General features: G+C 38.3%; 1 protein-coding gene across 3 annotated transcripts in view; it reads right to left on the bottom strand.

Annotated features, from left to right (window-relative positions):
* DOCK4 (dedicator of cytokinesis 4) overlaps nt 1-24,032 on the bottom strand; it is a 490,817-nt gene that overhangs the window by 37,498 nt on the left and 429,287 nt on the right. For all 3 annotated transcript variants that reach the window (XR_014266607.1, XM_082472224.1, XM_082472223.1), the window contains exons 31-37: nt 22,960-23,108; nt 21,173-21,258; nt 16,047-16,142; nt 15,111-15,171; nt 10,877-10,970; nt 3,376-3,524; nt 1,006-1,092 (exon numbers count right to left, since the gene is read on the bottom strand). Coding sequence is in view for 2 of the 3 variants with exons in the window: in XM_082472224.1 (XP_082328350.1) it covers nt 1,006-1,092; nt 3,376-3,524; nt 10,877-10,970; nt 15,111-15,171; nt 16,047-16,142; nt 21,173-21,258; nt 22,960-23,108 (722 nt within the window). In the remaining variant the exon portion in view is untranslated. The remainder of the gene's footprint in view (nt 1-1,005; nt 1,093-3,375; nt 3,525-10,876; nt 10,971-15,110; nt 15,172-16,046; nt 16,143-21,172; nt 21,259-22,959; nt 23,109-24,032) is intronic.

Here is a 24,032-nt window from a genome sequence, read left to right on the forward strand (position 1 = left end):
TCGATTCTGTTCCGGGGACAGGGTGCCCAGAGAAGCACAACAACATTTTTATATAAAACTTCAGTGCCTGCCAGCGCCAGCATGATGGACTGAAGTTAAAACACGGCTTTTCCTCCTTGGTTTTGATGTTAGGAGAAATATCGATGAACTGCTGACATGAAATACTATGCCCAAAGTACAGGGCCAGCTCCTGCCAGCTGAAAAAGTCACTTGTGGTGTAAGGGATTTTGAGCTGTTAAAGGTTTATGAGATCATCTCTTAAATTGCTACCTCAGAGTTAAAAGCCAACATCATCATCTTTTTTTAAAAATGTATGTATAAAAGCTGATGATCCTGTTTTAGAAACCCTGAAGAGCTTAAGTGTTACAAGATGACACCAAGTGTTCATGACTTTAAAGAACAGGACTTGGAGTACCAGAGGGACTTGCATGAATTTGAAAGAAAAGAAGGTATCAAACATTTGTTCAGGGACACAAAATATTAAACTCCTTGGGCTCTTGGGTACTAAGACCTTGGTTTCAGTTTAGCAAATAAAAACATATTTCTGAAGTGAAAAAGATTTGACACCTATAGAAGTTAACCCCCAAATATTTAAAAACGTGTCAGCTAGTCATTTTTACTATTTTGCTGTGCAGATTATGGGACTAAGAATAGTACATTGATACAGAGATTTGTGTGCAAGTGGCAAGCTCTTCTAATAGTGTGGAGAGTTTCCTCAACAAACTGAAAGTATTTATCTTGGGTTAAATTTTATATTTCATATGTCAGATGTGTTTAGAATAGATCAAGGGCTCCCTTTTTGTATATTAATCAGAAAAATCACACAGATCAACATGTTGTTTCTCTGTATAAATAGAGGAGTATGCTTCAGAGGAAAGGCATCTTTAAAAAGCTTTTCTGCAAGACATATCAAGACCATCACAAAGCTAATTTCATAGCGCCATATTGGAAAGCTAAGCAAAAAAGGATTCCATAACCCGATTAGGATGCATCCAGGTACCTTACCCTCATCTTGCTCAGGTTTCTATAATCATAATAACTTTCGTACTGCTCTGCAATCTTCCGGCACAAGATGATGCCATTCTCCCAACACTGTGGACAAGTGAATGACATAAATGTTCATGATCTCACAACATTTACTAACTTCCACCCAGAGGTCAGGAGGTGACTGCTTTCAGATGATCAAGCCTTACTTCTTAACCTTTATAACCTACCCTTAAGGTACCACTGCAATTTTAAGCATGAAAACAGCATGTAATTAACGTGTTAACTATCAAAAATCTTTAGAGTGGGAAATGATAACCCACCACAAGTCATTAACATATGGCACAAAAACAACATTTCCTGGCATCATTTCAAAATTATCATCTTGAAGATGTGGTGTACACACACACACACACACACACACACACACACACACACACACACACAATGGAATATTACTCAGCCATCAAAAATAATGAAATAATGCCATTTGTAGCAACACGGATGAACCTAGAGATTATCACTAAAGCAAAGTAAGTCAGACAGAGAAAGACAAATACCATATGATGTCATTTGTATGTGGGATCTAAAATACAACACAGATCAACATATCTACGAAACAAAGACAGACTCACAGACACAGAGAACAGATGTGGTTGCCAAGGGTTTTGGGGGTGGGAGAGGGATGGAGTGGGAGGTTGGGGTTAGCAGATGCAAACTAGTATATATAGGGGTTGGATAAACAACAAGGTCCTACTGTATAGCACAGGGAACTATATCCAATAGCCTGTGACAAACCACAATGGAAAAGAATATGAAAAAAATATATATATACAACTGAGTCACTTTGCTGTACCAAAGAAATTAACACACCATTGTAAATCAACTCTACTTCAATAAAATTTTTTTTAAAAAGTAAATGTATAGGTAAAAAACAAAGAAACAAAATTATCATCTTGAAATAACTGCTGTTCCACAATGGTCAAGGAGACGAATAAACAGGCCCTCAATGCTGGGGTAGGGGGAACTGCCACCGAACCCTAAGGCCCAATTATCCACAACTGGCACAGTGGATTCCTTGTTTGGCCCAATTTCACTCGTAAATTGTGAGGGTTTAACCCAGCTGGTTACTCTAAGGAGAAATGCAGAAATCCTTTGATCTAGCTCAGGTATCGGCAAATTTCTTCACCAAACAGTAAATACTTTACGTTTTGTGGACCATACAGCCTTTGTCACAACCACTCAACTGCTGTTAACTCATGAAAACACATCCGTATAGACACACATGAGCTTGGCTGGGTTCCAATAAAACTTTATAGACAATGAAAAAGGAATTTCATGTAATTTTCTCATGTCAAATCATTCTTCTTTTGATTTCGTTCAACCAATTAAAAATGTAAAAGTGATTCTTAGATTGTGGGCCGAACAGAAACAGGCAGTGAACCATTTGACCCATGGGCCGTAGTCTCCAAGCCCTGATCCAGCACAAGCTCCTGAGAATGGGCCAAGAGATGCTGCCAGAGGTTTTGTAACAGCTTATCTTAAGGGTGGAAACTTTACTGCAGGAGGGCACAGAGGCATTTCTTTGCTATTAACGTAACGAACGATATGTCAGTGTAGTTTGATAAATAATAGAAGAGGATAGGAAAGAAGCAATTCCCTTGCATCAAATTTTTAGGTGTACCCAATTACGTCTTATAAGAGAACGACAGCCACTGGTTGTATTTTAATTTCCTGTTTAACCTTGGCACTTTGGAAGATATACGTAAATCTAAGACACGTATCACCAAAGCATCCAAATGTTCAAATCAACCGGGGTCAGATTCACAATTATTTTTCTTCAAGAGCACTGCAAACCCTTGAAGAGGGAGCAGGGGGCAGGGAGGTGATGTGCTGCACTGCCTTATTAGCTCAGGGAGGTTTTCAACACCCCATGGCAACTCTCAGTGTATGACGGGATGCCATAAAATGCTGTAAACAAATTTAGTTTCATTTATTTTACCTTAAAAAAAAAGTGGAAGGAGGCAGATTACTACATGCCAATTTGGGGAGCTGAGTGAGGTATGATAATGGCTTTTCAGATAATAAAATGCCTGGGTGTCAAAACCTCTAGATCAGTGTTTCTCAAGGTGGGGTCCCACGTTCATACACATTGGAATTTCCTGGAGTCCTTGTTAAAATTGCAGAATCCCTTGCCTCAAGCCAGACTTACTTAATCAGAATGTCCAGGAGTAGGGCCTGGGAATCTTAATTTCAATAAACTCTTTGGAGTCTTTAATGCACATTGAAATTCGAGGGCCCCTGCTTGAAGAGGTGGCCATCAATGAACCAGAAATAAAGGAAATGTGACAATCACCTTGGGAGATGCCACGGGTGGGCGGGGCCACCTACCTTGCCTCTGTCAAAGTTCTGGATGATGGCGAGGTGCAGGTGCTCCTTGCGTTGCCATTCTGTCTGCATGGGGTAGGTCAGGAACTCCCGGAGGGGCCGATCAGACCATTCCAGCAGCTCATCATATAACAGGAGAGTATACGCGGCCTCTGAAATTCAAGTGGGAAGGTGATGATCGAGACAGGACCCCAAAGAACCTCCCTTCAAACGGGGCTGGTTTGGGACAAATTGGAGAAAATACTATTCTCTGAATGTCATGATACTAAAGAAAAAAATGTCCAGAATATATGCCACAGAAGGTTAATGAATGATGAGTTCCCCTGGGAGATGGAATTATCAGAGATTTGTGTTTGATCTTTTGGTTCTCTTTATTCTCTCTGTCTTTCTCTCCTTCCCTTCTTTTTTTTTTCCCCCCCATAACGTTCATATGCTACCAGCATAATAAAAATGTTTAAGGGTATCTCTGTAGCTGGTTCAAAGATGTAGGTAGGGGAGACATGCTTTTGTTTGCTAGGAAGTTCACGGGTAAATCCCTTGGAGTGGGACTATGGGCATCTTCCAAAGGGCATGCTTAGGAAGCAAAAAATGATAGCTAAATTCTCCTGGATAATAAAAGGCTGAAAAATCTGAGAGTGGTGCATGTGTGTGTTTGTGTGTTGGGGGGGTCAGGGTACAGGCAGAATTTAGGAGGGGCAAAGCTAGAGAGGAGCTGAGTTCAGAGAAGAAAAATGTTTTAAATCTAGCAACAGAGGAAGGACAAGAAAGAGTAAAAGTATTGGATAAGCAGTGTGTGTGTGTGTGTGTGTGTGTGTGTGTGTGTGTGTGAACAAACTGTGGGGGCTGTGTGCTATGACCCCCATGGTTGGCCCCAACAAATCTTCAGTAATGGCTACTGAAGTCATGACATGTTTGGTGTGGTTGGAATTTCTTGGGGAAACATGAAAAGAGATGACATTCTATACACACGCATGAAAATGGTGACCCACAGGCTTAAGCATAGTTGACAGCTACTGTATTTAATAGAACACTTGCCATTCTGCAGGTCTCTTCTTTTCCTGAACCATAAATATGGCCAAATACATCAAGAATAGGAACCAGAATTCACTGTCACCGATGAAGGACTACAATAATAATAATCTAACACTATAATAGCCAACGCATTTACTGCATTGAATAAAATGAACAAACCCTTATGTTATTTATCCATTTAACTACCACCTCCACACACATCTCAAAAGACACAGTAGGAGCTTTTACCACAGTATTCATAAATGGTAATTCTTTTTTTCACTTATTTGCTTTAAGGGTAACTACACATAAAGCTCTTAAGTAACATGTTAAGTTCTAGTACTATGATTTGGCTATCTCAATGTATAACATATAGTTGTGATAAAGAGCTAGATTCCTATCACTTTTCTCTTTTCTCTCAAGTGTATAAGTCCTGTAAGGCACAGGCTCTGGCCGTTCTTCCTCTTTAATTACCTTTGGTGAGCTCAATCCTGTAGCTTCAATGACTGCAGCAAAAGCTTTCATCACCCACCAGCAGTCTCTTATCCCCCAGCATTCAGTTTGTGTACTGTTACCAATATGACTTGCCTTCACTGCAAATGATCACATTGCTCCCCTGATTAAAACTAGCCAACGACTCTAAGTAACTAACAGAACAAATTCATATTTCCTAAAGTGACAGAGAAGGCTGCCCATGATATGGTCCCTCCGCTCACATTTTCCCACTGTCCCTCCACTTATTACAGGGAAGAAGGAGCCCGCCACTGTCTCTCCTAAGAAGCCTCCAGCCCCCTGACCCCATCATCAGCTTTTGCTGAATGAAACAAGATGCATCCTGACCCAGAGGCAGCTGCCCACCAGGGACAGAGGTGGCTTCTCTTGCTTGGGCACTGGACAAACCCTTTCTTGTGGTGAGATGGAGAGAGGGAATACCCGCTAAAGGGTGTTGGTTAATAAGTGGATGCAGAAACAGCTGAATCGCCACAACGTAGGTTGCCATGGGAGACTGCTTTACAGAAGACAAGAATGGTGATGATAATAACCAGGTCATCAGAGCTGTGCTGCATTTGAATAGCCTTCTACTTTTCTCTGAGGCCTCCTGAGATAATTTCCTAATCTTTAATTACCCACATATTCTTATCATGCCAAGCACCTAAGAAAACACCATGTGTGTCTTTGTTTTTCCGTCCTCCACACTCTTTGCTCCTGTTATCTGTACAAACTAAGGTTCCCCTCACTTATCACACCAACTGACACCAATGGTCCTTCACAGCCTTTCCGCTTTAGCTACTAAATAACTCCTATTTTCTCTTAGTGACACAGCTCAGGAATTATCATCTTCGTCTCTCAAATTTCTTGTGTGTCTCCCTGAGCACTCAAAAAATACCCTTGAGACTAACCATGTCACAGTGAAAAGGGGGAGGGGTGAGGACTGAGGGAACCCCTCCACAACTGAAGCCTGCAGCTGCCCACAGGGTGGTACCTAAAAGGCAATGAAGGTCAAATTCACAGAGACAGAAAGTAGAATGGTGGTTCCCAGGGACTGGGGGAGGGGAAAATGGGAAGTTATTGTTTAATGGGTACAGGGTTTCAGATTGGTCAGGTGAAAAAGTTCTGGAGACAGATGGTGGTGATGGTTGCACAACAATGTGAATGTACTGAATGCCACCGAACTGTACACTGAAAAATAGGTAAGATGGTAAATTTTATGTTATGTATATTTTACCACAATAAAAAAGTGAAAAAAAGGGGGAGCAATGAAGAGTTTCTAATCCCTAAACTGCTTTCCAAATCATGTTTGCCCTGGGAAGGTCCAGGGGATGGCTGGAAGGTGTGGGTGACTTGCCCCTGGGAAGTGTGGAAAAACAAGTAAGCATTGGTGAGCTAGCAGAGGAAGTTGACAAATGACAGACTGGTGACATGGGAAAGGTGTGAAAACAAATTACACCTGTTTCAGAATTTGATTCGGGAAAATCATGATGTATACCTGAGGTAAACAGTGTGTGTAAAGGAAGCATTAAAGGAAACATGTATGCCTTTGAGGTGTTAACAACAGACTACTAAGGTTGTTTGAACACATTAACAAATTGTAGATGTTTTATTATGATATGTTGTATACTTATTCCTCTACATCTTTAGAAGACAATACTACATATTGAACAGAGAAGGATGAATCACATCCAAAATTCCCAATAGACAATGTTTTTAAAAGTGTTTATAATTCTGAACAAAAGGCATCATCACATAATTAAATATGGGCTATCTCATTCCATCGTTTTGAGATGTGTACAATGAGGACACCAATATGCAAAAAGAAATAACACAGGAGAAGAGTGGAGATGAATCAAGTAATGGAGGGCACTGTCACAGAGGGCTGGAAAGGGTTAAGCCATTTAAACTGAATCCTATAAAGATAGAGAAGTTTTTCCATCAATTTCACTTTCTCCAAGGACACACAAAAATGAGGACAGAAGAGAAATAAGAAACATGTTATATAGGAAAAGAACTTATTTCTTATGACTTTGGGGAACGTAAAAACTGCAAGCTGAGTAAACAAATTAAAGAAAAAAGATTTATTCGTTTCCAAAATAGACAGATTTGGATTTTCAGAAAACCAAAATGCATCTGTTACATATCTGCAAGAGCTTGTCCTCACTTCCCTCTCTCATTTCTTTTTTTTATGGACTTTAAAATAAAACAATTCTACTAGGCTGTTTTCATAGATAGAAAAACTAGGTTCACCATTTCTCTCAAAAATTGGATACAAACTACTTTAAAATGACCACTTAAAACTCCCAGACAACAGAGTCAGCTCAAATATCTTAGTTTATTTAATCAAAACTATCAGCACATCTGTGTGAAGAGATACTGGGGCTTCCTCAGTGATTAAGCAATTACCAATATTGAAGGAGAGAAATCTGCTCTCAGGGTATTAAAATCTCATTGAGTGCATTCATTAGTAATGCATTTATTTAAATCTCACACTGCTAGGCACTGGTCAAAGAACTGAGAAGACTAAGAAGAAGAAAACATCACCTCTGTCCTCAAGGAACTTACCCTTCAACTAAAGATCTCTCTACTACCTACCTACGTACCTATTAACACACACACACACACACACACACACACACACACACACATACACCTTATCTAACTATGAATAAAAACAACATGATAAATGTTTTAATGGAAATCTGAAAAAATTGCAATGGGAAAAGAGTTGGAAATATCAACTCAGCCCATGGCAGGGAGCGCTGGGTCATGGAGTTGATGAGGGAAGTGAAGGAAGGTAAAAACTTCATGGAAAAGATGATATAGGAGCTGGCTCTTAAGGATAAAAATTAGGAATGTAGTGCGAGAGGTAAGATGAGGCTGAGCAGACAGGTGTTGGTTCAATTATGATGGGCTCTGAATAAAGAGTTTCAGCTTTATTTTGTAGAAGACATGAACTGACAGAGTTATATCTAGAGAAGGGGTTGGCAAAATTTTCTCAAAGGGCCAGAAAGTAAATAATTTAGGCTTGCAGGTCACACTACAACTTTGTTGCAACTATTTTTTTTTTTTTTAAGGAATTCCTTTTTTTAAAAATTATTATTATTTATTTATTTATTTTATTATTTTTAGCTGTGTTGGGTTGCAACTATTTAACTCTACCAGTAGAGCACAACAGCAACCTTAGACAATATGTAATTAAGTGGGTGTGGCTCAGTTATAATAAAACTTTCTTTGCAAAATCAGCTGGCTGGCCTGCAGGTTAAAGTTTGCTAAGGTAACTCTGGGGATAGTTAGGAAGCAGTCCAGGTGAGAGATGATGAAGGCCTATTTGAAGCAGTGAAACTGGAAATAATAAAAAGGAAATGGTTTTGATGTTTAGGAAGCAGAACCAATAGCACTTCGTGAATAAGAGGCATCAAAGGTATCATGAAGTCTCCAGTTTAAGAGTAAACAGTTATGCTCTTAAGTGATACAGTGGAACTGTAGCTAGAGGCATATTTAAATTCTGGGAACATGAGTACCACTTCAGAAAGGTTCCTTTACTCTTTTAAAGCTGAGGGAGGAACCATGATTCAGGAGGTCTTTGGAAGAACAGTGTGGCAAAAGACTAAGTACTGTAGTTCCTAAATCCAATTAAAGGGTTCTCATTCTCGTTAAGATGTAGTAAGCACATTCTAGTGTATCTTTCCCACTGATTCTACTAAAAACCCCAGACAAAATATGTAAAGCAACTACTGGAGAATTCTGAACCCTAAATGAGAAGGTGGACAGAACAGGAAAATCAATACTCAAAAGAAGGACCACAGAGTGGTGAGTTCCTTGTTTTTATTTTTTGCCTTTTCTATCTCCTGGCTTAGCCTTCCCTGTCTCCTGGAACTGCAAAAGGAAACAGACAGAAAAAGCTCCAAGAAAAGCTCCTCTAGTCAGAGGACTGGGAAGAGGACCGTCTGTGGGATGGAGTACTTTTGACTCTTCTGGTCCACTCTGAGTCCCAGGGACAAAGCTGTAAACCTGAAGTGTGACAATAGGGGCAATCACAGTGGCAGCAGCAGCAGCTTCCATTTTTCTCTTTCCTTTCACTGCTTTGCCCCCAGGGAGACCAACTGTACATAGTACATCATAGTGTGGAGGATCAAGCCTTGGCTCTGAGTACTTTGGCTCGGATCAAGTGAGAGTACTAGGAAAAGGAGCCCCTGGGAGATGGGAAGAGTGAGAAATATCAGAGAGAGGAAGGAGATGGAGGAAGGAAGTTTTAAATTCTGTGTATGACTTCCTGGGCTCACCCCCAAGCTGCACATGTGTAGAATGAACTAGAATCAACATAACAAAGATTTTGATAAATGAATTATGGTATAGATAAATGTCCATGTCCCAGACTCTCCCTGGGTGACATACATGCAGTGAAGACCAGGAAAGTGCTGCAAAGGCTTTGATAAGTAAACTGACCTTCAAAAGGTGGCTCAGGACTTGAGGTCCGAAACTAGCTGATTTTCTGCTAAAATAAAAATAGTCAACATTCTCCAGAAGATGAACTCTCATAATATTCAAAATGCCCAGGATATAATCCAAAATTACTTGACATTCAAAGAACCAGGCAAACTAAACAAATCTCAAAGGGAAAAGGCAATAACAGATGCCAATTCCAAGATGATTCAGTTGTTGAAATTATAGGCAAATACTAAGAAATAGCTATTACAACCATGCTACTTGAAGTAAAAGTGAACACTCGTGAAATAAATAGAAAGATACATGTTCTTTGCAAAGAAATTGAAGCTATTAAAAAAATAGCTAAATAAGAATTTAAAAATTATATAATAAAAATAACAAAAACTAAAATTTCACTGGAAGGGCTCAATAGTTGAATGGAAATGATAGAGGAGAAGCAAAGGACTTGAAAATGGATGAAGCGAAATGATCCAATCTGAAAAACAGAAAGAAGAAAAATTGAAAAAAAAAAAACCAAAAAACAAACCAGGGTCTGAGAAACTTATAGAATGATACCAAAAGGTCATAAAACTGGAGTCCCAAAAGAGAGAATCAGTGCAGAAAATATATTTGAAGAAATAATGCCTGAAAACTTCCCAAATTTGGTGAAGGAAATAAGTTTATAGATCCAAGAAACTCAGCAAACCTAGCCAGGGTAAACTTAAAGAAAACCATGCCCATATATATCATAACTGAACTGCTGCAAACCGAAGATAAAGTCTTGAAAGCAACCAGAGACAATTACACATTACATACAGGGGAACAATTTAAATGACTACAGATCTCTCATCAGAAACAATGGAGGCCAGAAGAAAGTAAAACAACATTTTTAAAGTACTGAAACAAAGATACTGTCCAAACAAAGACACTATCCAACAAACATTTCCCTCAGGGATGAAGGTAAAATAAAGATGAAGGAAAACTAAGAATTCTTCACTATTAGATCTGCTCTAAAAGAAATACTAAAACAAGTTCTTTAGGTTGAATGAAAATGTTAACAGAGGAAAATTGAGGATTTCAGGAATGAAGAAAGACCAACAGAAATGGTAAATATCTGAGTAAATATAATAGATTATTTTTATCCTCTTAAATTCTTTAAAATAGATATGACTTAAAAATTATGACATTATCCGACAGAGTTTTCAATGTACCTAGATGTAATACCAATGACACGACAATGTAAAGTGGGGAGGTCGTAGTTCCTATATTTAACTTGAAGTGGTGAAATACTAACTTTAAGTAGACTGTGAAAAGTTGCTTTTTATAATCCCAAAAGCAACCTCTAAAAAACTACACAAAGAGATATAGTAAAAAAAAAAAAAAAAAAAAAAAAAAGCCAATATATTAAAAACATAGAGTACTTAGAAACATAAATCTAATTAAAAATAAATTCCACTTTTAAAGGAGAAATTCTTGAGTCCTCAGCTCTAATTAAAAAAACAGAGGAGTTATTATTTTTAATATACCAGTGACCTGCCCACTTCCCCCAACCTGAGCCAAAAGACACAATTACCTGTGAAGTTCTGTGCTTTGAGGTGCAGATCATAGAGTTTGTGGATATAGCGTATATACATCTCTTCCTTGTTCAGTTCAGTCTTATAGAAGTTCTATAAAAAAGAGTACAAGCATGGATAATTCCTCAACAATTAGGTTGGCAAGTATCTGCTTTTTACTCTGCTTGAAGTTTGATATCTTGAACCAAGAGAACAGATGAATTTTTCTGTATAAATGTCTTTAAAAAATTAAGTAAGGAGACCCAGTGACATATTTTTAACTCAGCACTGTCTGTATTAAACATTACCTATCATTTATTGAATAGGCTGGTAATTCCTGGGGGGATGTTATTACCACTGATTCACATTTCATTTGTTACTTTCTGTTGTTTTTTGTTAGTTTAATTGCCAGTGGACAATCAGTCTATTCAACTAAAAATATTAAAAATATGTAAGAGATTAACCTGTTTATTAAATTTGATCATGGATAGTCAAAGGATAATTTCTTTAATTTTAAACTTATTTTATTTTAAAGGTTTCCAGTTTATGACTATAACATAAAGGCATTAATAAGAGATTTAATTTCAAATTACTGTTACAGGGCCATGCTTATTGAAAATATTTGGTTTATTAAAAAAAGGTATCTGGATCTTATTAAACTTCTCTAAAATGTTTTAACATTTGTCGCCAAAAACTCAACTCTGACTTACCCGGACACATTACGTTGCCATTTTAAAGGTACACTTTATAGGCATCCACATACACTCCTTTACCACATTAGACAGTACATTAGTCCTCACTGAACTTAGTAAACATACGAGCAAAAGTGTAAGAAGCTGGAGTCCAGCAAAAGCACGATGCTGTGAGACTCCATATAAGGCAATTTTAGAAAGCAGATCGTTGTACATTATGAAATCCCTGCTTAAGCCATCTGAACTGCTATCATTACTACTGCTGTTGTTATTTTGACAGATGCTACTTCGTGTGTAGAAGAAGGGAAAATGAATAGTGATGGGGGGATAAATCTGCTGACTTGAAGCAGTGACAGGTTTTTCTAAGGGGGAAAGGCCAGGAATTCTAAACGTTTTTGAAGTTGATTAGCTAGAGAGGTGCTTTGGTAATGGACCAAACTAGCCAATGTGGTTGCTTAAATTGTACTTGGGCTCAAAGCCTGAGGAACTTCTGTCAATGTACTTTCTGGTCACTACCTAACAGGTGTCCATTCTTCAGTATGAGGACTGTTCTAACCTCGAGACACTGACATTGAGTTGAACGCATCATAAAAAATATTTTTTTCCAATTTATACCATTATCCTTCCCCTTTTCATCTTGTGTCTTGTAGGTCTTGGCATTCTTTAAAAAGCTAAGTTAAAAAAAAAAAAAAAAAAAAAAAAAAAAAAGCTAAGTAAACAATGCTCTTCATATCTCTACTATAACCAAAATCATTTTAATTAGCAAGAATTGTTGTACCATAAACATAAATTTAACAACCTCATAGCAGGCTTTTATGTTATTAAAGGATAATTTGTTCTAATAGCTTTCTGGTAAGAAGCGGATTTCTTTGGGAACCAAATAAGTCATCACTCTGTAAATGAATAGTTCTTGAAAAAAAAGAAAAGCTCTCTCCAGTCAGCAGATGAGAATCTTTCACATATGTCTGGCAAAACTAGTGACACAAAGAACAAAACAATAATTACATTTCCTTGTATTAGTCATGTCAAAGATTACCCATTTTTACCAGCTTAATACTACAGTTTAACTCTGATCTTGTAAAGAAAGCCAGAGCTCTCCTGAAGACAATCTGGAATTGATCTTTCCAAAAAGTTAAGAAAAAACTCTAGGAGGGAGTGAGTGGTTAAAGAGAACCATATTGCAGCTAGAAATCAAAAACTTTCCATATGCAATAGAAGCTAAAAAGATTAGCTTCAAAGTTATATATTTTGTCCTTTAATAATAAGTAGTCGGGTGCTGGTTGAAATTAGAACAGCTTTCAAAACGTTAGCATTTTCTATACGGATATTCTTTTTTCTTAAATTAATTTATTTTTGGCTGCGTTGGGTCTTTGTTGCTGCGCGCGGGCTTTCTCCAGTTGTGGCGAGCGGGGACTACTCTTTGTTGCGGTGCTCAGGCTTCTCATTGCAGTGGCTTCTCTTGTTGCGGAGCACAGGCTCTAGGGCGCGTGGGCTTCAGTAGTTGCGGCACACGGGCTCAGTAGTTGTGGCTCGCGGGCTCTAGAGCGCAGGCTCAGTAGTTGTGGTGCATGGACTTGTGGTGCACGCTCCATGGCATGTGGGATCTTCCAGGACCAGGGCTCAAACCCATGTCCCCTGCATTGGCTGATGGACTCTTAAGCACTGCGCCACCAGGGAAGTCTGATAAGGACTATTCTCGGTCAGTACAAAACTAGCAAGATAAATTCACTGTCTCAAGTGGATATTGATGGGGCCACTGACTTTATTTATTAATTCTCTGGCTTATTCCTACTGGGAAACTAGAATAAACATATTTAGGTGGAAGTATTCATTCTTTCATCCGAGGAAATGATCTCTCCTGTCATACGGGTTGAGGAAATGAACCTAGGGTCTACATTTATTTGTGTACCTCTAAACAGAGGGCGCTGTGAAAGGAGATGGAGACAATGGAAGACGATTCCTTTGGAAAAAGGTAAAGGCTTTTCTTTGAGGCTATTTATGAGACTTTGTGTTTGGAGTTGGGGTAGAGCCAAGATTAAGGAGATAAACTGAGAAAACCTGAAGCTGACAGAGCACTTGGCTTTTCTCCCCAGATACTGATGTACAAGCAGGGACGTGGAAGGAGATCAGGCTGAGGGGTGAAAGGCTGGCAAAAAGCCGGGAAAGCACAGAAAGGAAATTTAAAAGTGGAAATGACTGTGCTCAAGGTTAGAAATAAGTGCTAAGAGGAGAGATAATGGGTTGACCCAGTGAGCTTGGCCTGATGGCCTGCAGGTTACTGTTGGGTCTGATGATAAAAATTACAGAAGAAACTGCATAACAAGAGGTGGCCTGATAGAGGATGCTCAGGTCTTACTATTTTTAGCAACTGATATTGGAGGTAGAGGTGTAACAATTAAATGTAAAAATGAAGAGTAAGTGGTAGGCGGGGTAAAAAAGGATAAAGTCATATACTCAGAGATGTAGTACAGTGAGAAAACAAATTAGGGAAACAGATTAAAAAGACAGTCATAAGAAAGCGAAAAATCCTGAGCTCTGAAGAGGGGCTGTGAGGGGAACAAACAAAACAAAACAAAAAAACCTGAAATCGATGAGCTAAGACAGGACAGAATCAGAATGGGGGACAAAACAAATTATAAGGTGCAGACAAATAGAGAAAAAAAGGCATGTAAGAGACTCATGTGGGTCAGAGTAAGAATTAGAATTCTGTCTGTGCAAGTACTTAGAATAGATGGTGAAGTTTCACCTATTCTGCAAAACAAGAAAAACAAACCATGATATTCACTAATTTAGAACCAAAGCAGTCACAACGCATTCCTGTATTTTAAATCTGATTAAGGTAAATTATCAAGAGCATCAATTTATACTATATTAAAATTTGAAAAAAGGAATGTGAATGTATAATCCTTCTTTTGCTCTGTAGTGAGAATACCATTCCATTTGATAATTAGCCATGAGACATTTCAGTACAAATTTTGTGGTCCTAGAACTGTTCTGGTGTAGCCTGTTATCCTTACCCAATATTTATTTTTATTCTCAAAAACGTCTTGTTTGGGTGAGAAATTATGTGGCCATCCTAGTTATAATCCACAACTTAACAACAGCGGTATTATGGATTTAATTTGCAAAGAAGCTAGAGAGTGAGAATTCATGTGCTAAATAGGAAACTGTCATTTGTTCAGAAAAGAACATTCATATTTACTAAAACCTAGAATACATATAAGAAGGGCAGAAAGAAACTGTCTACACCAAAGTGAAAAGACTTTTCTCCAGGGACATCATGCTTTTCCCTAGCAGAGCAACAAAAGACTCCAGGGCAGAGGAGCGATGCAACAGGAGAAGCCTGGCATCACTCTGGGATCTTACAGTGGGAACATTCTGCAGCGTTCGAAGCTCGGAATTTTCTGGCATTTAATTCAACCTGAAGCAAAAACACTTCTAAACTCTTCTAAGAAACACCCAGATAAAGACACATGGTGGCTGAAAAACAAACAAAATGCAGTATTTCTGTGAAAAAGCAAACGTTAGGATATAAGGAGGAAAAGGGAAATTTTTTACGAACCAGGAGGCTCACGGTGCAGCCAATCTTTTTGCCATCTACCTCGCCCATTTTCATGCAGTCCCTAAAAACAAAAAAGCAGGAGTCAGAACCCAGAACTTCCTTCCTAGGGGCAAACACGGTTTGTTCTTTTAGGGAGAAAAAAAAAAAAAGGAACTGTCAGAGACTAGAGGCAATTTGCAAGTTGCTGTGCAGATGAAGGCTCAGCAGAATAGAGGCGGTGCCCCAGGAAGCGTGAGCTTGGGGGAGGCTGGGGAGGGGGGCGGTCAGACCCTCCTGAGCACCAGTATCGCTGAGAATTTCACCGCGGGGTGGGGGTGGGGGGGTGGCTTCAGGAAGAGGAGGAGTGAAGGTGTGTTTACACACCTCTTACTTGGGGTGAGAAGGATCTGCTAAGCCTGGCCATCAGCAGTGAGAATGAAGCGTTTATTCTTAAAACACCATGCGTTTAAGTGGGATGAACTGCTTCAACAGTTTAGATCATTTCAAAATCAAAAAATGATGTCTCTGAAAGCTAACGGTGTGAGTTTCATCCCCCCTCTCCTTTTATAAGAAAGCAGCATGGTTGTACAATTGTCTGTTTCACTGTCGTCACCCTCAGATGAATGGATCTACTGGTTCTAACGGGTGAGTCTAAACACCAAGGGGGAAAAAAAAAAAAGATTTCTTTAATAACAGGACTCTCTCAATTCACTGAGACTTTAAAAGAACTGTCAAAACCCGCAAAACAAAACATAAAAAAGGAAAAACGAAGAAAAAACTCTGAACCAGCTAGTTAGAAGTCTGTTATTTTACTGCTCAAGGTTCCACGGTCTGATTATCAATTCTTTGAGTGATTAACTCAAGGGCAATGTCTGACTGTATTCTAACTCTCTGACTTTCTAAGTGGAGCGCAGCATATCTGGAAAACCGGGAGGGCGGGGGGTGGGCTCCGCTTACCTGTAATCTAACAACCTCTCCATTAGACGAGTTACAGTGGCGATTAATGAAACACCACTCTCCCTCCATGTTTCCCGCTCAATTTTCTTTAGTAGACTGGAAAAGAAAGAACCCAGGGGATTTTCAACATTTATTTTTATCAGTCACCATGACAACCATTTTACTTTCATCAATACCTTAAATGCCTTAGCAACCACTGCAACATCTCACAAGTAGCACAATTTGCAAACAATGTCTTACCTAGGATAGGGACCAAATAGTGGAATTCTAATCCAGGAAGCATTGACAAAGCAAATTGATTTTCATTATCCAAGTCATCAAATACGAACACATGCATATAAATCATATTTTCAAAATATGCAAGCACCTCACAGCTCAAAGACATTGTTTCCTAGCTTCTCTCTTCCACTAACAGAGGCTTGCGCCTCACCACACCAAACCACACTGTGAAAAGCGAAAACAGGAGTGCCTCTAAGTTTACTTTTAAGTAAGATCTTGCTTTATTCACATAAAAATGTTTTCCTACCTCTCAGTGGAATGCATCTTCATCCAAGCAATTTTACTGCAATGCAACTGCTACAGGAAAATCCTTGTACAGACGGGATGACGTTTTGCATTTTTTCCTTTCACTTAACATTTGCCCACTCAATACATATTGTACTATCTGTGCACTCACTCAACAGTTTCATTCATTTTGTCATTAATCACAGAGGATTTTCTATGTGGTTGTTACAGCAGATTGATGACAAGTACCGAACCACATCTCTCCTCCTACATCTTCCCTAATCTTAAGCACCTCGGAGCAGAGGCACTGCTATGTAAACACAAAACAATAACAATCATAATAATTAGGATCTGTTTTACTTTGACTCCCACCTCTCGGCAAATTAACCATATACTTGGCAAAAACCTTTACGACTGAACTTTCCCCAAAAGAAAAAAGTAAGAACATAGGCATGACAATATGAGGATACTTTGCCCTCCTAAATTTAATGATCATTATTTCTAAAATGTTGTTTCCCTTTCATCTTGGTTTCAGGAATAACATAGAGAGAAACCATTTCGTACAAGTACCATCTCAGCCTATCCTATACTGTGCTTAGTAGAAAAAAAGCTATTTTGTCAAAGCTGTTTTTTTTGCTCTGTGGCTACGTTCTCTCTCAATCTTCCTTCCCACTCCCCACTGCTTCTTCTTGCTATTACCATTCCAGTGCCCAGCCCTCTGTCCTATCTCCTCATGTGGTGCCTATGCATCCCTGATCATTTGTTTTTCTTGTTTATTCTGAACTGTTTCCTAGATTAAGGAGGGGGAAGAGGGGAAGAAATAGCACATGAAGGGATGGAACTTGCCCGACTAATCCCCCAGGGAAAGGTCCCCTAGTTTGTTCTAAATGTGTTTTCTTTTAAAAAGCCTCCGAGAAGCACCTGTTTCAAGCTTAAATGCCAAACTGGTATTGAACCAAGTACTCAAATGAAAATCTGCCTGCCAAAGCAATGCAGGATGATGGAGAAATCTTCCCAAGTGACAGCCCACACCTCATATACTTTAGAGGCTGAAAAACAAAGAACTCAAGTTAGGTAATAATTCTAAAAATATATAGAGACTTCTTTTATAGGCATGAGTTTCATTAATTTGCACAGCCTCTGGCTGCAGTAAGAAATCTGAGCTACAGAATCCTCTTGTAAAAAGAGTCACAGCTCTGCAGAGCTTGTTTCCTTGACTAACTCAAGACCCAAATATCAGGGCCAAGCCTAGAACCCAGTTCATCTGCTTTCTCGGCCAGGCTAGTTCTTTCTGTGGGGAAGCTTGCCCTCCCCGTTTACCTGATACACATTGATAAGGAGAAGCTATCAGACAAGAAGAGAAGAGTCTCTCTAGATAACTTGGGTGACACTGATCTATAATTTGGTATATTTCTATTTGGCCTAGAATCATGCTGATGTGCCCATGGTGAGTACACAGGGAACTCACCTAATCACAGTGAAAGGTGATTTCTTCTTTTTTTTTTGAGGCACTAAAATGATAAATGGTTGCTACATGAACTAATGCACTAGACTTTACATACATGTCAAAAGAGCATTAACGATGCATCATTCTTTTCTAATGTTTTTAAACCATTTTTAAAAACTGAAGTATAGTTGAGTTACAATGTTGTGTTAGTCTCAGGTGTACAGCAAAGTGATTCAGTTATATATATACATATATATGTATATATATTCATTCTCAGATTCTTTTTCATTATAGGTTATTACAACACATTGAATATAGTTCCCTGTGCTATACAGTAGGTCCTTGTTTCTATTTCATATATAGAAGTGTGTCTATGTTAATCCCAAACTCCTAATTTATCTCCCCCGCTACTCCAAGGTGATTTCTTATTGCTAATTGATAGGCAATGGGACCCCATAACATTGAAGAGCAGGATAAGTCACGGTCCTGCAGGATGACACACTGCCCAACAGGCTTTTACTCTGTGAAGGAATATGAAGGGCGTAGAATTTGACCCTCAGTCTACCTCTCTCTGCATCGTAACAGGATTGTGTGGAGGCCAGCACTTATATGAAACACCTGTGTCTGTGCACACTCTTCTTAATCCAGAGAGAAGAGTTAGATACCTAAGTATGTGCTACATAGCTAATCCTCTGTCTGCAAACTATAATTAAATGTGTGATCACTAAACAAAGATCTATGAGATGATCTGGAGTCTTACTGAATTATTTAGAGCAACACACGATAGAGCACAGTAAAGGACTGAGGTGGAGGTTACCTCTTCCGGAAAGCCCCTTTAGAACCCCCGAGGCTACTGGTACCCCACTGTGTGCTCCTACAGCACAGTCACTGCTGCATCTTCAGCTTTAGAAGAGCACCTAGCACAGGGAGATGCTCAATAAATGAAGTTGAATGAGTGAATGAAGTGGATCCAGGGAAGCAGAATTTCATTCTGATACCTTATTCTGAATATCACGTGGACGGCAATGATGCACAATTCCAGCATTACCAGAAGCATCAATCCTGACCCCTGTTTACTCCAGAAAGATGTAGTGTGGGTAAATGCAGACAACGTGAGGGTCAGCGCAAGATGAGTTCTTAGGAAGGAAGTTACTATATAAATTTACAGTCTCATTCTAAGGAGCCTATTTTGGCAAGTACATACGACATTTTCAGGAAGCGGTGAGCTCCTTTCAGTTTCTGAACAAATTTTAAGAAGTTTTAGACATGAAATACAGAGAACAAATGAGAATCTGTACCATAGTGGCATGTGTTCCTAATTCATAATGTGTGCAGTGACTCACTGTGATTATACTAATTCATTGTGATTTCTATTGCCAAAAAAGCATTTTTATTGTTTCCTGAAATATAGTTGGATTTTCACTTTCTTTTCTGAGCCCAGGTAGTAATGAAAGAAAAATATTTATAGTAATATTTCTAGTACTATGTTAAAAATCAACAAGAGAATAAAAATCTCCATTGAATGCATCAGGCACCTTAAAATAGTCTAATTATAGAGGCTTAATATTCTAATGATTGGTTTGATTTTAATGTCAAGGTACATCTTCTATTTCAAAGCCATATTTACACACAAGCAATCCAAACTGCATGCTATCAGGCCTTTATTAAAGTCGATAAGAGGCACTATGGAGCTATGTGAGTGTTTATTAATCTTGTGAATTTATCATAAATAATTAATCACAAATCTCAAGAGATTCATTTCACTGAGTGCTTTCTCATTTTAGTTCTTTGTTCAAACCAAGGACTAGTAACTGAACTGAGAGTGGTTTTCAAAAGCAATTTATTATATTGGATGAGGTTTTAATCAGAATTCTTGCTAAACTCCAGCTGTCGTGAAAGACAGATGCTTTGTACACTAGAATGAATGAGGGCTTGGTGAATAATTATTAAAAGTTCCAGTTTAATTACAGTATCAGAGGAAAATGGCGTTGTTCAGGACTCAGTACAAAGAATGTATTTTATCTACCACCACAAGAAATCTGTGTACCCCTTCTTGGCTTTTCCTTTCAATATAATTTTCTTAAAAGCTTCAAGAATGATTTTGAATCAGGCAAGTTGAAATCTATCAGTCACTAATAGTACTTTTCAAACCTATATATTAATGTATCCACTGCCCTAAATTTATGATCATAAAACGAATTACAGAATTTTGTATTTGACTATCAGTACTAAAGCATTAATATTTAGTTTTAGGTGATACTTGGGTGTAAATATAAGTAAAAGCGTATTTTGTGATAGAAAAATGTATTGCTAAATTGTTTTTGCACTTATGAAAGAACTGCAAACATTTCCCAAGCACAATGAACTGGTTCTTCCTTCAAAAAGAAACACTTCATAAGTATAAAAGGGTTGAAAATGACTAAGATCCATAGAAAGCTGTAGAAGAAACAAGTGCTAGAATTAAAGTCCTAAAGCACTAGAACCTTCTTATGTATCCTCTCTGGCCATTTCACACAGTGGATGAATAAATACTTGGTGCAAGCACTTCATCTTATGATAGTGATCATATTCTTTCCTTAGTAAGACAACCTCAAAGTCTCCTTACAATATTATTTCTCTATCCTCCATACAAATCCTAATCACAGAATTTACTAAAAACGACTTGCTTCTGTGATATTCTCATAAGAAACATTTAGGAAGAAATTAATAATGCTGAATGAGCAATAAGTATCGATGAATTAAATCAATTGTTTAAGAACAGATGAAAACTAGGTTAACTTTCCCAACAGCAAATCAACCAAGGATATCTCGCTTCGGAAAGCACTGTGCACAAACACGACAATCACACCACTATTGTGTCTTTTCCTCTCCCACTCTTAACCCTGTTTAAAATCATTTTCTTGCAGCCCCAGTTTAAAAATTATTAGGCATGAAAAGAGTGGAATTTGTTATATAACACTTGTGACCTGCCGTAATCAGAGATTAACACAAGGAGATACGTCTAATCATCAACATAACAAGATCCATTTGCCAGTTAAGCAATTATCCTTTATTTCACACTCCACAAAGACAAAGCACTCCTGTGAGACCCAAGCTGTCTTTGTAGCTCTCAGCTGCTTAGCACTGACACCAAATCCCCGGAACAGAATCAACTTGAGATAAACACGTTACTCACATACTGTTGAAGAGCTCACGGTATGTTTCATCACCTTTGCCTTCTGACATCAGGCTGTCCAGTTTGTCAATGAGCTTGGCTTCCACCTGAAACAGACCCAAACGTTACTCTCTTTCCTCCCTTTCACAAGTAGGATTTTCTAGGCATACTGAAACATATTTATTTCTGCACAGGAAAAAGCCATAGTAAATTTTGTGAAAGCGACATTATCAGCTGTGGTTAACAGGAGACACCCCCTTGGAATTCTAGGGGGCCAATTTAGATGCAGGAACATACTTCAAACTCCCGGTAGGGTAGCATGTGCTGTCGCCAAAGACTTCTATTTGTTGATTCAAACACAAATGCCTGCAGCCCAGCTTAAATGTTTGAATTCTTTATTTAGGAGCCGTAAAAACTGGCAAGTCTCTTTTTTTTTTTTTTTTTTAAATCATGATATATATATAAGAACATCAGCAAACTACCATATCCACAAACATTCATTTAAATCTTTGATGTGTTTTGTATCTATTTTCTTTCTCAAAACAGCTCGAGGTTACACTAAATCTTTGCTAAAGTTGAGAATTTGTCCTAACCATGTACAGATGGTAGATCCATAGACATATTCTAAGTCAGCAATAGGCAGCATGAGAGAGAAAGGACATATTTCCTGAAAACTGTAGTCAAAACATTTATATTTTCAAGAACATAAATCCTTTAGGACTTCAGTATCAGGAAGGCAGAAATAAATATCCCTCATCTGTCGGAGGCAACAGAGGAAACAGAAAATGAAGAATCTCTGCCTGGCCAGAGAGAGTTAAACAACCAGGGATAGGGAGGGATATTTGACTTTGTCAAGGGACTAAGCACAATTATTCCCTTTGAATCAAATTTCAATATGGGGATAAAGAGAAAAGGGAAGAAAAGTGGGTCTTCCCCAATACAATTTTTAAATAGCCTTTCATTCATGTATTAGCTTTCTTGAAAATAAATGTAGAGATTGATACAGATGAAATGCCATGCTTTTGGCAACAGGAGGGTCCTATGTATGCATTCAGCTTGCTTGTACAGTTGACAATCATTTCTAAGACTTGAGAAGGCCTTCATCTGGAGAAGCAAGAAGGATCCTTCACACAGGAGAGTGCACATAGGTGAGTGCAATGACTGTGTGAAGAGATAGTAGGTCTGCTGTCTCCAATAGGAGTGATTTGGCATGGTAAAAGCAGTTGATTTCTGCTATGAGAACTGGTTTTGGAATAAGAACGTCTGTCTTTCCAAAACTGGAGCAGAGCTATTAGATCCTATGTCAAAGAGAAATGTTAGGCTCATCTCCTCAGAATTGCCTTTACAACAATTTCTACTGCTTTTCCCTTTAAATTAATTCTCAACGCTTCAAGCAAAGAGCAATAAAACATACTGTGCATCAAATGTTCAGAGCTAAGCCATTCACCAAACACAATGTGCAGACAACTGAGAGGTCAATGATTTTAAGAATCATTAACCTTCTGATTCCTCTGTGGTGTATCCAGCTGGGAGCAAATAAAGTCTCTGCCAGTTCTTAAACAAAGACCCAGGAAATCACAGGAGTTTTTAGCTGAAAGGGAATGAAATGTTTTTTTTAGGGCTTCTCGGAGACCCAGGGAAACACAGTACCAGAGAGGTGTCCGAGGCTACGCAGCTTGGGAGTAGGCAGCCCAGGCTGAAATCCGGTTTGGTGCTCATTCCGCAAGTCAGAGTTGAACGCAGTGGCTCAGAGATGCTCAAAGACACCTGAAACTCTTCCCACTGCTCTGAGGAGCACACCCGCCTACCTGTTTAAAATTGCCACTCCGCCTCTGTTCCCAGTGCATCATGTCGTGAAAAATAGGAATCATGACATTCCGGAGATCTGGCTGCGGTATCAAGGTCACTTCCAGGAAGGGGCCAATCAGGGCAGGGATGAAATGAAGCTTGTGCTCTCCTAAATTGAATACAATATTTATGTTTCAGTATATTTAGTTTTAATAAGATTTCAGAAAATTAGTATTATACAGTGTTTAAAACTGTCGTCACAAGAATACATTCAATTACAGTTGTCTCCTCAAGCAAGAAAATATTCCCCTAAACAGATATATAAACAGTAGATTTCCATATGTTAATATTTCTTCATTATTTTTAATTAAAAAACTAGGGATTTACCCTTTTCACAGTTTAAAAAAAAAGCCATAAGGTACAATTAAACATTACATAAATCATTGGGAATTGGTTATGTATACTATTGTACATTCACACATTAAAATTCTTATGCAATCATTAAAAATGAGGTTGAATAAAAAAAATAAAAAAAAAATGAGGTTGAAGAAGAATAACACAGATGAAGTTTTTCAATACAATTAACTGAAAAAGCAAGGCACTATACAGTATGCACAGGTACATCTTTCATTTAAAAAGAAAATATATATAATAGTCTAGAAGATTATATCCCCTAATACTAACCACAGTGGTTATCTCTGGGTGATGATATTACTGGTGATTTTTATATATGAAAAAAGGTGGTTCCTATCTGTATTATATAATTGTCTTGCTTTTTTATATAATAAACATACAGCCTAAATAAACATTTAAATGTTGATGCAAACAAAAAATAGAATAATTTTCTGAAAAGACTACAATGTGATAATAGTGAGCTCAAAATGGTGTTTAGCAAGTGCTCAAAGGTATGGTATCGATAATTCAGAGGAAAGGAAGGTGGAGGGTGGGCTGGACGTAGATGACTTTGTCTAGCATATGAGTGTTGAGTTCAGTCCATTACCCTAGTCATCCATGTTAAATCTCAGAGTTTCTATTTTTATAATAAGAAAACTGCATGCTATGGAAAATGTACCATGTACATTTCATGTATGTA

Source organism: Balaenoptera physalus, assembly GCF_965194825.1.
Source record: "Balaenoptera physalus genome assembly, chromosome: 8".
In the NCBI taxonomy this organism is placed as follows: Eukaryota; Metazoa; Chordata; class Mammalia; order Artiodactyla; family Balaenopteridae; genus Balaenoptera; species Balaenoptera physalus.